The sequence below is a fragment of the Zeugodacus cucurbitae genome, chromosome 6 (assembly GCF_028554725.1).
Source record: "Zeugodacus cucurbitae isolate PBARC_wt_2022May chromosome 6, idZeuCucr1.2, whole genome shotgun sequence".
Classification (NCBI taxonomy): Eukaryota; Metazoa; Arthropoda; class Insecta; order Diptera; family Tephritidae; genus Zeugodacus; species Zeugodacus cucurbitae.
The window spans coordinates 41,306,033-41,322,032 of NC_071671.1; the positions used below are offsets into that span (position 1 = coordinate 41,306,033).

Sequence of the window (16,000 nt, forward strand, 5' to 3'; positions counted from 1 at the left end):
ATTATGGAACGTGTGCAGCGGCTTGAAGAACAAAATATTAGAAATATACAAGGTCGCACTAGAGCGTCGAACTCTGAGCATTCCCAACGCCTTCATATTCAGAGAGAATGACAACGGACACCAAAGACTACAGGTCGTAATCAAGTTTTAGCTCATTGCAAATATAATGTAATTTCATGTTCGAATTTTCCTCCTTTTACTTTTTTAAAATGAACCCACGCAAGAAACAGGAAAGTAGCATACATATGTAGAGAGTGTGTATAAGTGTGTAAAAACTTATAACTTTTGAAATGTTTGTTGAAACCAGTGTGAAGCAGCATCGGTCTGCCAGTATTTATATATATATTGATTACTAGATAAAATAATTGTTTAATATAAGTATTCAGCCCAATTGATTTAAATGCGAATACTGCTTCTATTTTTTACCAATAAAAATGAATTTAATATTTATATGAAATATAAGATTAAGCACACATTTATACTATGAAGCGATCAAAATAATTGATTTAAAACAAGTAAGGAAAGGCTAAGTTCGGGTGCAACCGAACATTTTATACTCTCGCAATTTATTGATATATTTTTATTAAGAAAACACACAATTTGGCCCAATTTGAAAATCCTATAATTAGGTATATGAGAGCTAGTGGAAGTTACACTATTAGAAGAAAAATATTTCCTCTAAATTAAATTAAGATACCTGAGAGATTTACCGAAATTTTCGGTGAAAAATTACCATGGGGCTCTGAATTCTTCATATACGAAAAGTTATAATAAAAGTAATAAAATTTATAAGTTATAATAAAGTTATAAAGATGCCACAGATCATATACTATCTTCATTGGCTCCTTATGTATGTATATATTATAAAGTGAAGGAATAAGATGGAATTCAAAATTGAGTTGTATGGAAAATTGTCGTGGTTGTGAACCGATTTCATCCATTTTCCACACGTGTCATCAGGGTGTCAAGAAAATAGTATATGGTTTTTGACCCATAAGTGGAAGATGCCACGCCCCTTTTCTATTTTCTAAAAAAATCTGAGTGCAGCTTCCTTCTGCAATTTCTTCTGTAAAATTTAGTATTTCTGACGATTTTCGTTAGTGAGTTAACCCACTTTTAGTAATTTTCAACCTAACCTTTGTATGGGAGGTGGGTGTGCTTATTATCTGATTTCAACTATTTTCATGGTGTGTGGTGGGATACGTAAGAGAACCGACTGCAGAAAGTTTGGTTTATATAGCTTTATTGGTTTGCGAGATATATACAAATAACCGATTTGGGGGTAGGGCCACGCCCACTTGCCCAAAAAAAATACATCCTAGTGCGATCCTTTGTTGCAAATTATATATTTTATTATTTATAACTTTATTTGTGGCTTAGTTATGACACTTAATGTGTTTTCGGTTTTCGCCATTTTGTGGGTGTGGTAGTGGTCCGATTTTGCCCAATCTCAATTTTTACTCAAGTTAACCGTTGCACGGACGGACGGACAGACAGACATTTTGACTCGTCTCGCCATCCTGATCATTTTGATGTATATAACCCTATATCTAACTCGTTTAGTTTTATGACTTACAAACAACCGTTATGTGAACAAAACTATAATACTCTCTTAGCAACTTTTGTTGCGAGAGTATAAAAATTACAAATGTCCTACCATTTATATTACAAAAATAAAAAAAAAAAAATTTCGATTTCTTTTCTTCTACTACTTTTTATTTAATTTATTTGTGGATACTAGTTTCTTCGACACTAAAATTGCACTGATTAATTTCGAAATAGAAAATCATAAGTTCAATGTTATTACACGGTCTCGTAGAGCTCTAGAATAATTTCTATTTCCCGGGTTTGATGTGTTTTGCTATTCAAATGCATTCTGATTAACAGTCCAACAGTCCAACCAACGCATATTTTCCTTATATACCCATGAGCATAGCAGTACTGTACTGAGTAAAGTACTCATAAGCAAATGAAAGCAAAAGCCAGTCACCGTATTCATAACATATGTATGGATGTACATATATATTTATACTCTCGGAACAAATTTGCTACGAGAGTATTATAGTTTTGTCCACATAACGGTTGGTTGTAAGTCCTAAAACTAAACGAGTTAGATATAGGGTTATATATATCAAAATGATCAGGGTGACGAGAAAAGTTCAAATCCGGATGTCTGTCTGTCCGTCCGTATGTCCGTCCGTCCGTGCAAGCTGTAACTTGTGTAAAAATTGAGATATCTTAGTGAAACTTGGAACACGTGTTAATTGGCCCCATAAGAAAGTTAAGTTCGAAAATGGGCGTAATCGGACCACTGCCACGCCCACAAAATGGCGAAAACCGAAAACACTTAAAGTGCCATAACTAAGCTATAAATAAAGCAATGGAAGTAAAATTTGGTATGAAGGATCGCACTAGGAAGGGGCATATGTGGATATAATTTTTTTGGGGAAGTGGGCGTGGCCCCTCCCCTAAGTTTTTTGAACATATCTCGCAAACTACTGAAGGGATATCAAGGAAACTTTCTAGAGTCATTTCTTTTAGGTACTACCTTATACAGTCCAAAAATGGGGGAAATCGGATTGTAACCACGCCCACCTCCCATACAAAGGTTATGTTGAAAACTTCTAAAAGTGGGTTAACTCAATAACGAAAAACGCCAGAAACAGATGGAAGCTGCACTCAGAATTTTTTACAAAATGGAAAATGGGTGTGGCATCGCCCACTTATGGGTCAAAAACCATATCTCAGGAACTACTCGACCGATTTCAATGAAACTTGGTTTGTAATAGTTAGTAAATCGCTTCACAACCACGCCTACTTCCTATATACCAGAACTTTGAAGACAATCTGAATCGTTTACTTTACAATATATAAAGTAAGCACTAGTGAAGATATCGATGCAGAACTTTGCACAAATACTACGTTTATAGTGTGGCAGCCCCATTCATCACCGAAATCGGATATTAATAAAGTTAAATAAATAAATTGCGAGAGTATAAAATGTTCGGTTACACCCGAACTTAGCCCTTCCTTACTTGTTGTATATATGTTTGTATGTATGTCTCATTAAGTAACCGCTTTGATTCGCGTATTGCTGTCAAGTGTTAACAACTCCTTTTTTCCAACAAATATTTACGCTTCTCAGCTACCGTATTTATTCTAAATGTGAGCAAAATACGTGAACACCCGCCATCCAACATGTCCATCATTAGGTATACTTTAGCTAAAGCACATTTTTATTAATGTATGGGGGAGTGTGGGCGTTTCGTTAAGAATGCGTAGCTTTGCTACATTTCATAATGGAGTCTAACTAATTTTTTGTTTACGCCAAATTGTAAAGTGAGGTTAGGGCAGCTCGATATTTGTTGTTTATATAATTGTGTTTGTTCTTTTTTCATACATATAAGTAATTAATGCGCGCAATTTGCTGGCGAAAATATAAATAAATACAAATACTCATAGTGAAATTCTGTTGAACCGTGTGTTACTCATATCTGCAACGACCTTGCACGGCAGCAGTTGGGTACATACGTGTGCATAGCATTAGTGTGCCGGCATGTTTATTCAAAATATAATTTTTATAGTATATTATTGCGGTGATTGTTTGTCAACGGAAAATTTGTCAACTAGCGGTTTACTGTTTTTGCTTTCATTATCTAATTTAATTTGCGTCTCAATGTGTGGTCACAGTTACTAATTGAGGTGAGAAGTTTCTTTGCTCTTGTTTTGATTATGGAAATTTTATAAATAAATCGAAAATACAGTAGCTTTAAAAATTAGCAAAAAACTTTGTTTAGCAAATTTTGCAATAAAGTGATTATTATTGCAATCCATTAGGAACATTAATATGGATTTCAAATTAGATTAGAAGCTTTTAAAAACTTAAAATCAATAAGCGCACTGTGCTCCCAAGTAAGCTCCAACTAAATGCTGTCGACATCTGGTGGATTTTATATAACTCCTTAAATTGGGAGCCGTGAAAGATATCCAATCTCAAACCGCATTCTGAAAGTGAGATCTCAGGTGTAAGTTTCATGTGTTAACCTCTACCATGTTGCTTAATACCCCTTTTCCCTCTCCTCTCTATTCCAAAATAGTTTTTTCCTCTAATATCCGTAACACAAAAACTAGTAAAGAAAGGCTAAGTTCGGGTACAACCGAACATTTACCGAACATCATACTCTCGCAATTTATTGAGGTAATTTTATTGGGATAACAAACAATTTGATCCACATATTCGTCATATATATGGTTAAAGCCCATTGAAAGTTGGAAACCCTAATATTAGGTATATAGGAGTTAGGTGAAGTTATGACCCGATTTCACGTATTTTAGGCACGGAGAGATATTAATTATTATTATTAAAAGAAAGATATTCCCTCCGAATTTCTTCAAAATATCTGAGAGACTTACCTATTTTTTCGGTAAAAAAAAAATTAGAAGCACTGAAGGGGCCTTGAAAATTTATGGTCCGATTTCGACTATTTTTAGAAGGTATCTTCACTACTGCTTACTTTATATATTGCAAAGAAAACATTCAAATTGACTTCATAGTTCTGGTATATAGGAAGTAGGCGTTGTTGTGAACCGATTTGGCCTATTTTCACAACATATCATTGGGATGCAAGGAAAATATAACAAACCGAATTTCATTGAAAGTGGTCGAGTAGTTTCGGAGATATGGTTTTTGACCCATAAGTGGGCGGAACCACGCCCATTAAAAATTTTGTATACCATTTTGAGTGCAGCTTTTCTTTATAATGAAATTTAAGGTTTCTGTTGGTTTTCCTTACTGAATTAAAGTATTTACAGGGTACTGAACCGATTCGATTGAGGTCTAAAGGAGTGGGCGATTCCCCTCATTTTCGTCACATAAGTACTTAATTTTGTCTTATATATTGACCGATTCTATGGCATAACGTCAACCAGAAGGTCGTTATCATATGTATATAATAGGTATATTGGAGCTTGGGGAAATTCTAATTCGATTTTATACATTTCTAATATGAGACCAAAAAAATTGCCAGAAAAATATGTTCAATTAATAGCAATAGGATCTCTTACAAATAGTCCGATATTTTGGAATAAAACAGATTATAGTTTCGAAGCTTATCATACTCGATATATGAATGCTTGAGATGATGTTGTCCGATTTCGATCATTTTCGAATAAAAATAAACGCACATTTGAAATAATAAAAGCTCCACTTTCATTATCTTGTTATCCCCGATGCCAGATTTGTGTTGTAATTTAAGAGAATCTGATGGAATTGAAAATGGTTTCATATAAAGGTATGTTCATTTTCAAACTGTGACATGTCATTTATATAGCAAAATAGTTTGGACAGAAAAGACACATTTCAGCTCCTCTCAACTTTGTGTTTTTACATAGACGCATGGCCTTCGGTGGTAGGCTTACTAAAGCAAGTTCGCTGCTTAAGTCTTTTGTTTGCATGTGGAAGAATTTCATCGGTTGCGCTTGAACTCAAATCGAAACCATCTTTTTAAAATGCGAAACGTGACTTTAAGAAAAAGCTTTTGCCATGTGAAATCGTGTAGCTTGAGCCACACTCCTACCCACCTCTCCTTAAGGTGCCATCACATACCAATGGTGATGATGAACTGTACAAACCAGGTGAAAAGTAAGCGCGTTTAGCATGACTGTGTTAAAATGATGTGACAACAATAGCAATTCAGCGCAGTAAATAAAACAAATAGTACAAAAACAAACACACAAGAATTAACTTTCAGTAGTAAAATTTAAGACAGAATGGAAGAAAGAGGAAATTAAGTGAATTATGGAAAATATTTCAACAAAAAGCAATCAATCGCACATGTGAATTTTTTTGCGAAATTCATGATTAATGACTCTTCAGCTCCATATTAATTTATTTGGTTTTTTAATCTAGCACCTTCGCGTGTAGTTATGCTAATATGGGGTCATTCATGCCTAATAAAAATATTAGTGACAAGTAAGGAAGGGCTAAGTTCGGGTGTAACCGAACATTTTATACTCTCGCAATTTATTTATTTAACTTTATTAATCCCTACTAATATTATAAATGCGAATGTAAGTTTGTTTGTTACGCTTTCACGCAAAAATTACTGAACCGATCATCATGAAACTTTGTACATATACTCTTGAAGGTACTAGAAGCAACATAGGGTACTTTATATTAAAAAAAAAATTTTACGAAAGATAAAACAATTGTTTGTCAAAAAATCGACAAATTTAGCTACTTCAGTAATGAAGTTTTACAGTCATGAAGTTTCAACCCTGAATACTGTAATACCGTATGTAATGTAATAATTCAATTGAATATAGTTTCAACTGTTTATAATTTTTCTATATTTATTGTGACTTTCATCTGTCGTTACATCCATATTAATATTATAAATGCGAAAGTTACTCTGTCTGTCTGTTACTAACTGAATTGAGTTAGTGATTTTTAGTCGTTTTTGTTGGGACTTTTGCTCTTTCACGTCTAAACGGCTGAACGGATTTTGATGAAATTTAGTAAGGTAATAGATGGTTACCTAAAAACGGATATAAGATCGAAATGATCACGTCATCGTACTTAGGGGGTAGGAAGTAGGCAGAAAACTGAATTGAGTTAGTGATTTTTTTATGGTTTTTGCTGGGAATTTTGCTCTATCATGCATAAACGGCTGAACGGATTTTGATGAAATTTAGTTAGGAGATAGACAGACTTTGCCGGTTATCACTAAAGGCACCCCTGCAGATGAAATAAATGCGTGTTTAAAAGCGTCAACGTTATGGGTGCACGTAAAAACGTTTAGTCTGTCTACAAATATGAGAGTGCAACTACACAATGATGTACAATCTGGACAATATGCTGCTGCTCTTCTTAAAATTGGAGAAGATCGTATGTCAAAGGATGGTAATGGCATGATTGCATTGGATCGTGAATTCTGCAATGTTGTGCATAATCCAGATGATCTAAATAACTTCGTCTATAGCGAACTGCTAACTAATATGAGGAATAGAGAATGGTTATATGAAAGAGCAATTTTACCACCGACGAATGATATGGTGGGACAGATAAACGAGTAAATTATGTCACGCGTGGGATGTGATATTGTTAAGTTTTTCTCTGTAGACACTGTAATGGATACTGAACAAGTAACAACATACCCTGTAGAATTTCTTAATACTTTAGAACTGTCGGGAGTACCTTCACACAAACTGAGGCTGAAAGTAGACGTTCCTGTCCTTTTGATGCGGAATTTAGATGCACCAAGACTGTGTAATGGCACACGGTTGCAAGTAACACACCTCGGTCGCAATATTGTAAAAGCAATCATTATGACTGGAATGGCAAAAGGAGAGAATGTTTTAATCCCCCGTATACCCATAATTCCGACAGATTTGCCAGTCCAGTTTAAGAGATTACAGTTTCCGCTGAAAATCGCATTCGCTATGACGATAAATAAAGCTCAGGGGCAAGCATTAAAAGTAGCCGGCATTAATTGCTCACGTGTTTCAAGTCCACAGAATCTCCATGTGTTGGCCAGAGAGAGAAAAACAAAGAATATAGTTTACAGAAACGTACTACAATAATAAGGCCTCTTATTTTTAGCTTCCTACATTATTATACTACTTACATTAAGTTAGTACTTCCTACGCAGACGATGTTGCGGATGTCACACTGTCTAACATCGGGGGTTGGCAGGTAGGTAGTTAGTAGTATTTTAAATCGATTTACATTATTTACTTTTTATATTTACTAAGGAAACATTCGGAGCTATCCATTATATGCTTAGGTTGCTTTTGAAGAAATTTTGATGTGAAATTGAGGACCGGAACACGAAAGTGGGACATTGTTGCAGGGGGACTTACAGCCGGAGAAAATGGAAAAACTTATGCGGACGAAGTCGCGGGTAAAAGCTAGTATTATATAATACACAATTTGACCCACATATTCGTCATATATATTGTATAAAGTCCATTGAAAGTTGGAAACCATAATATTAGGTTAGAAGCACCGAGGTCCTCGTGTTCGATATATGGGGCCTTAAAAACCTATGGTCCGATTTCGGCGATTTTTAGAATGGGGCTGCCACACTATTAACATAGTATTTGTGCAAAGTTCTGCACCGATATCTTCACTAGTACTTACTTTATATATTGTAATATAAACGATTTAGATCGTCTTCAAAGTTCTGGTATATAGGAAGTAGGCGTGGTTGTGGAGCGATTTGGCCTATTTTCACAACATATCATTGGGATGTAAGGAAACTATTACAAACCAAGTTTCATTGAAATCGGTCGAGTAGTTCCTGAGATATGGTTTTTGACCCATAAGTGGGCAACTCCACGCCCATTTTCCATTTTGTAAACAAATCTGAGTGCAGCTTTCATCTGCCGTTTCTTATGTGAAATTTAGTGTTTCTGACGTTTTTCGTTAGTGAGTTAACCCACTTTTAGTAATTTTCAACCTAACTTTTGTATGGGAGGTGGGCGTGGTTATCATTCGATTTCTTTCATTTTTGGACTGTATTAAGAAATGGCTAAAAGAAACGACTGCAGAAAGTTTGGTTTATATAGCTCTATTGGTTTGCGAGATATGTACAAAAAACTTAGTAGAGGGCGGGACCACGCCCACTTCCCCAAAAAAATTACATCCAAATATGCCCCTTCATAGTGCGATCCTTCATACCAAATTTTATTTCCATAGCTTTATTTATGGCTTAGTTATGGCACTTTATGTGTTTTCGGTTTTCGCCATTTTGTGGGCGTGGCAGTGGTCCGATTTTGCTCATTTTCGAAAGCAACCTTCCTATTTTCCTATAATTTTTACTCAAGTTACAGCTTGCACAGACGGACGGACGGACGGACAGACAGACATTCGGATTTGAACTCCACTCTTCACCCTGATCACTTTGGTATATATAACCCTATATCTAACTCGTTTAGTTTTGGGTGTTACCGTTATGTGAACAAAACTATAATACTCTCTTTAGCAACATTTGTTGCGAGAGTATAAATATAATGAATTAAACGTTAGAATCATAGATTTAGTAAAAATGTAGAAGGGCGTGATTAATTCGTGAAGACAATCCAGAAAATAGTGTTAAATAGGAGGGCGAACCAGCACAAAAATTCCGTATATTAACTTTTAGGAGACAACCGAATAAGTTCTACAACCACATCGTGAGTATCCGTACCAATTCACAAATTTAACCCACAATGAAAGTACGAAATTAATAACCCCACACACATTTGCAATAATATTTATGGATGCTTTTCGCACTCACGTTAGACAGTTCCAACTGGTCTAAAGGCATGAAAAATAGCTTTTAATATAAATAATATATCAGAATATATTATTATACTTTCGCAACAAAAGTTGCTAAGAGAGTATTATAGTTTTTTTCACATAACGGTTGTTGATCAGGATGACGAGTGGAGTTGAAATCCGGATGTCTGTCCGTCCGTCTGTCCGGGCAAGCGATATCTTAATGAAACTTGGAACCCAAGTTCCTTGGGACCGTGAGAGAGTTGCTTTCGAAAATGGGCAAAATCGGACCATTGCTACGCTCACAAAACAAACGAAAAACGCCAGAAACACTAAATTTTACAGAAGAAATAGCAGAAGGAAGCTGCACTCAGATTTTTTTACAAAATGGAAAATGGACGTGGCATCGCCCACTTATGGGTCAAAAACTATATCTCAGGAACTGCTACTACTACAACAGATTTCAATGAAATTCGGTATATAATATTTTCTTGACACCCTGATTACACGGCCAAAAAATCGATTCACAACCACGACTACTTTCCTTATAACTCAATTTTGAATTCCATCTTATTCCTTCACTTTATAATGAATACATAAGGAACCAATGAAGATTGCGGAATAAAACTTTACACAAATAGTGTATATCATCTCTGGCTTAATTTGTGAAAAAAATTGTCGAAAACGGACTATAACTTTTCAAAGCCCCAGATATCGAACATGTTGAACTCAGCGCCTAAGGGTAAATTTTAATCGAAAATATGGGTAAATCTCTTAGATAATTTAATGTAATTCAGAGGAAATTGTTTTCTTCTATTGTGTGTCCCTGTTTCAAAAATTATTAAAATCGGGTCATAATATATCCTAGCTCCCATATACCTAATTATAGGTTTTTCAAAAATACGGTGAGCTTTATTCCTCATGTATGTATTGGTTAATATGTGAGATATCTTAGCAAAATTAAGTGAACGTATAGTCTTGGATATAGTGCACCTTGCTGGTGAAAATGAATGAAATCGGTTCAGGAATTACCTCAGCCCTCATACACTATATATGACGATTTTCGTTATTCTATTAAACTTTATGCCGAATTTATGGATAAATTTGTGTGTTATGTAAATAAAATTTCTTCAATAAATTGCGAGAGTATAAAATGTTCGGTTACATCCGAACTTAGCACTTCCTTACTTGTTTTTCTTTTAATAATTATATGATTACTGCATTTCCCTTTTCTATGCCAAAGAAACCCAACATGACATCAACATCAAAATGTAATATGAGGTAGATATGATAAGAAGACCCTGTGTTTCACATAGGAACTTGGAAAAATAAATATGAATAACTATATATGTGAGCCAGACCAAAATCTAGTTAAAGACAACTTTAATCACTATGTATGGTACTGGAGGGAGATCAGCAATCCCTCTTTTGTCCCATATATTTTGCATACACTCCACTAGAATAACGGAATCATCTTCATTAGCTTTTCGTCCCCAAACTATAAGAAGAGTAAGATTATAAGTTCACATAATTTTCCTAAGCTTTAAAGCCTAATATTATGTAAATATATGGGAGCTAGATAAGCATTGACCCGATTTAATCCATTTTCATATTGTTTTCTGAGAAATGAAAGAGGCATATTTCAAAAAAGTATAGATTAAGAGTCCTTATCGCATAATCTCAAGTTTCTCATTCATTTCATTACATTCTCTTACATCGCCCACTCCACGGTTCTTCTAACTTTTATTCACTTAGAAATACTAAATTCGATTCATATTTTTTATAAGACAAGAGAGATGAGAAATGAAAAGAGAAACCGAAAAATAATAACATCTTACCACAAAAGTAACCTTGAAATTAAGAAGAGTCTTTATGAACTCGGTCAGATGTAAATATATAAAAATTATTAAAGACATAGATTAGTATTGTATGTGTGTATAAATATAGACACCAAATGACACATAATTTATTAGGCCTAGTCACTGATAAGCAACTATGACAATCTAATCGCATACACACGTTTAGCGCTCTCGCTCTATTCGGAGAGAAATTGCATACATTTATATTCAATGCACTCTGGTGACTGTTTCTTCAAAAATAAGAAGACAAGTTTATGATAAGCCGTATACATTGTATTATTTATATATATACCTATATATATATATATATAGATGCCGTGATTCTTAAATGAGCCGGAATCGATCGGTGATCGGTAGTCGCTGAATTTATTTGGGAGAGAACACACACGTAGAATATAAATAAAATGAATTTTGTCAACTTTTTACTATGCGCGGGACTGCTATGTCTTGTTGGTGGACCGTTGGCGGAGGCTTGGGTGTCGGCCGGCAATTATCACAATGACGGTGAGTATTAAACAAGTCTTAAATATTACAAATCCAATAATAATAAGGTTTGTAAATAATTTTCAACCTCCATTTTTTCACTCAGCACATCCGGGCAAATGCGTGATCAGTGATACGCTCATTATCTCACCCGGTGAGAAAGCGAAATCTCCCGGATCTTGTTCGGAAATTCGATGTGGCAGTGAAAAGGGTCATGCCACCATTGTTGGGTGAGTTCAAGAAAGTTTTGATCATCATATACATACAAAAAGAGTGTGGGACACAACAAAGAGTTTGTGGACAGTTTTCTTCTACAAGTTACATATTTAAAATTTGATAGAGCAAGCAGGCAAATAATGGCAGCATATTTTTTTTTACCAGTTATCTAATTGCACACTTAACATTTTTCAAATACTAGAGAGTATCGCATCGAACAATTTGGAATAAATCCTATAATATGGACTGGTATAATTAACTCGAAATATAGGCTGCCGATTTTCTCAAGCTTAGAGAGTAGCGACTTAAACAAGCAACTGGTGTAAATCATATTGACGTCATAAGTAAATCGAAGACTCGTTCGAATTGACAAAACTTTGAAAATAAAGCATCAAACAAGAAACTTGTATAAATTACAGGTATTGACCTAATCACATTGAGGCAGAATGACAAGAATTTTACCAATTATTATTAGATAACTTTCTATTATTAAATATATAAAAAAAAAAAATATAATACGGCTATATATAAATTCACAGCGTATTATAAACTTTTGTGGAAACTAGACTAATTACAATAATTATTTATCACTCTAATTTTTAGTTGTGGTACTGTTGTCCCACCAGAGGGTTGCAAATGGGGTGACCATGTGAATATAGATGCTCCCTTTCAGGAGTGTTGTGCTCGTCACTTGATCTGCGATGGTGGCTTGACGGATGAGAATCGCCTTTATCAACAACACATTTGGGACATGTTCTCACGCAGTTCGAAAAAAGCTGACAATGAATAGGAATGTAAAACTCGAAGATGTTATTTGATTAATTAAATATTAAAGTACTGAAGAGTTATATTTTTTTGTAAAATGTGCTAACTTATAATTATTGTTGACAATGAAAATAATTATTTTTAAATAAATAAAAAAATAAAATAAATTTATTAAATAAAAACGACAAGTGTGAGAAAATAAGTAAATAAGGCCTATGTTCTTGTGTCAACGAATAAAAATGGTGCAAATGAATTCAATATTCACTATACTTGAATGGATTATAATCATAGGTTGTAGGCTATAAAAAGGTATTTTTTAAAACGATCAGGATAACGAGGCGAGTTAATATCCGGATGTTTGTCTATCCGTCCGTCTGTCTGTCCGCGGTCCTTTGGACCGTAGGAAGGTTGGTTTTGAAAATGGGCCATGGGATCACAAAATGGCGAAAACCGAAAATCTATAAAATGTCATAACTAAGCCATAAATAAAGCTATAAAGTAAAATTTGGTATAACGGATCGCACTAGGAAGGGGCATATCTGGAGTGAAAAGTGACCGTCCCTAAAAAAGTTGTTTGTGAATATCTCGGAAACCAATAAAGCTATAGAAACCAAACGTTCTGCAGTCATTTCCCTTACATACCCGGTTTACAACCACGACTACATTCCATATAACTCAATTTTGAATTCTATCTTATTCCTTCACTTTATAACATTTACATTAGGAACCGATGAAGATAGCGGAATAAGACTTTAAACAAATACTGTATATCATCTGTGGCTTAACTTGTAGAAAAATTTTCGAAATCGAACTATAACCGGATATCGATATCATATATCCAGATATATCCAGATATCGAATATGAAGAACTCAGTGTCTTCAGTAAATTTCTCAAATATTTTAATGTAATTCAGAAGAAATTATTTTCTTCTAATCAAAATTAAGTGAGCGTAAATTGTTGGATATAGTGTACCTTGGTGGTGAAAGTGTGCGAAATTGGTTCAGGAGTTACCTCAGCCCTCATATACTATATAACGGGTGATTTTTTTGAGGTTAGGATTTTCATGCATTAGTATTTGACAGATCACGTGGGATTTCAGACATGGTGTCAAAGAGAAAGATGCTCAGTATGCTTTGACATTTCATCATGAATAGACTTACTAACGAGCAACGCTTGCAAATCATTGAATTTTATTACCAAAATCAGTGTTCGGTTCGAAATGTGTTTATCGACAAATTTTGTTCAGCGATGAGGCTCATTTCTGGTTGAATGGCTACGTAAATAAGCAAAATTGCCGCATTTGGGGTGAGGAGCAACCAGAAGCCGTTCAAGAACTGCCCATGCATCCCGAAAAATGCACTGTTTGGTGTGGTTTGTACGCTGGTGGAATCATTGGACCGTATTTTTTCAAAGATGCTGTTGGACGCAACGTTACGGTGAATGGCGATCGCTATCGTTCGATGCTAACAAACTTTTTGTTGCCAAAAATGGAAGAACTGAACTTGGTTGACATGTGGTTTCAACAAGATGGCGCTACATGCCACACAGCTCGCGATTCTATGGCCATTTTGAGGGAAAACTTCGGAGAACAATTCATCTCAAGAAATGGACCCGTAAGTTGGCCACCAAGATCATGCGATTTAACGCCTTTAGACTATTTTTTGTGGGGCTACGTCAAGTCTAAAGTCTACAGAAATAAGCCAGCAACTATTCCAGCTTTGGAAGACAACATTTCCGAAGAAATTCGGGCTATTCCGGCCGAAATGCTCGAAAAAGTTGCCCAAAATTGGACTTTCCGAATGGACCACCTAAGACGCAGCCGCGGTCAACATTTAAATGAAATTATCTTCAAAAAGTAAATGTCATGAACCAATCTAACGTTTCAAATAAAGAACCGATGAGATTTTATGCGTTTTTTTTTTTTTTAAAGTTATCAAGCTCTTAAAAAATCACCCTTTATGATGATTTTCCTTATTCTTATTCTTTTCAAATTGTGTGTTATCTTAATAAAACTATATCAATAAAATAAACGAGAGTATGAATTGTTCGGTTGCACCCGAACTTAGCCTTTCCTTACTCGTTATACGTGTGGTTTTCAATGTCACAATGCCGCAAAACCTATTTAGTAACTATATTGGGACTAGGGAGAGGTGTGCAACATATTTCTAGAGTATAAAAATTAATAAACTGTCAAAATCGCTATTAATTTCAAGATATATTTATTATTTTAATGGTGGGAAATAAATAAATTATGGTCGTATGAGATTGCGTTTATACATTGTTCTTCGAGGATTCTTAAATGGTTTAAGGATACAGCATATGAGAACATAAAAAGCAGTGACAATATCTGTTAGTTTATCTAGAACAGTATCTGCGGAGAGAATTGTCATTTCAACATAATCTTACTTAAAGGTAGAGTGTATTAATCAAGAAATAATTAATTTGTTTCGCATTTCTCCCTAAATTGCTTTATAATATGCTGAGTCTGGATCTGAAGAAGTAGCAATAAGTTTGACTGATTGCACACTAATTCGAGTAAACTATGTAACCTAACTTCCTACATTACTGTCAAAATAGGTATAGTTTAAAATTATGAAGCACAAAACTTTTGTTAATAAATAATATATTTTCTGATATAATAACCATTTTCGAATTTTACTAAAATACTTTAAATATTATATAATAGTGGGGTATGTTCTAGCACTTCTTCATCTTCACCGTACTCTTCTCGGCGTTCTTCATATTGTGTTCGATGTCGCTCTTCACGTTGTTTCTCTGCGGCATGAACTTTGTGGCGGTAGTCCTCTAAGGTCATAACTTCCCTTAACCACATATAACTGGCACAAACAATTTCTTACGGCGTCGTTTTAAGTTAACTTTACTGGTTGCCACAGAATTGCTTTTGAGACGTCTACTCCGATTTTGAGCAGTATCGCTTCGTTTAACTCGTATATTGGTTTTAGCAACGTACACAGGTTTCAGACTGTCAAACTTAATGCTTCGCTCCATAGTAAAAGCTTTCTCCAATTCCATTTGTTCTGATTCGTGGTTTATCTCTTTAATGGTTGAGCAACCATCAGAAACGCAAATCGCTAATATGGCATTAAAAGCGCCGAATAAGGGAATAATGTTCCAAACATTCAGCAGCTGATATAAATTATAATATAAATTTAAGTACTGATTTAAATTGCTTCACATTTCTACTTACAATTTGTCTCATAATTAGTTGTTTTTGTAAAATGTTTTCCCAATTAAATGTTGATCATACGCCCCGTCTAGTGGCTGCTTTAGAACGTTGTTTATATACTGTTTTATATAAACACACTGTTTATACTGTTTGTTATTAAAAATATTTTTTCATCGCTTAGCATCGAACTAATACATACACATATATGCGGAAATAAAAGCCCCTAATGC

The 16,000-nt window shown here is 34.7% G+C and overlaps 2 protein-coding genes across 2 annotated transcripts; one reads left to right on the forward strand and one right to left on the reverse strand.

The window, feature by feature from the left end:
- Positions 1-11,449: 11,449 nt before the first annotated feature.
- Positions 11,450-12,764, forward strand: LOC105215216 (uncharacterized). Its single transcript, XM_011189017.3, has 3 exons — positions 11,450-11,622; positions 11,708-11,831; positions 12,421-12,764. The coding sequence occupies exons 1-3, from the start codon at positions 11,523-11,525 to the stop codon at positions 12,605-12,607; spliced, it is 411 nt and encodes a 136-aa protein (XP_011187319.1). The 5' UTR covers positions 11,450-11,522; the 3' UTR covers positions 12,608-12,764.
- Positions 12,765-14,822: 2,058 nt separating this feature from the next.
- Positions 14,823-15,984, reverse strand: LOC105215219 (uncharacterized). The gene is made up of 2 exons (XM_011189020.3): positions 15,792-15,984; positions 14,823-15,730 (listed from the first exon to the last, which is right to left on the reverse strand). The coding sequence occupies exons 1-2, from the start codon at positions 15,801-15,803 to the stop codon at positions 15,407-15,409; spliced, it is 336 nt and encodes a 111-aa protein (XP_011187322.1). The 5' UTR covers positions 15,804-15,984; the 3' UTR covers positions 14,823-15,406.
- Positions 15,985-16,000: the final 16 nt, after the last annotated feature.

Coding starts and splice junctions, on each gene's coding strand:
- LOC105215216 (XM_011189017.3), top strand. CDS start 11,523: ATGAATTTTGTCAACTTTTTACTATGCGCGGGACTGCTATGTCTTGTT. Junction 11,623..11,707: donor CGGCAATTATCACAATGACG/GTGAGTATTAAA, acceptor TTTTTCACTCAG/CACATCCGGGCAAATGCGTG. Junction 11,832..12,420: donor GGTCATGCCACCATTGTTGG/GTGAGTTCAAGA, acceptor TCTAATTTTTAG/TTGTGGTACTGTTGTCCCAC.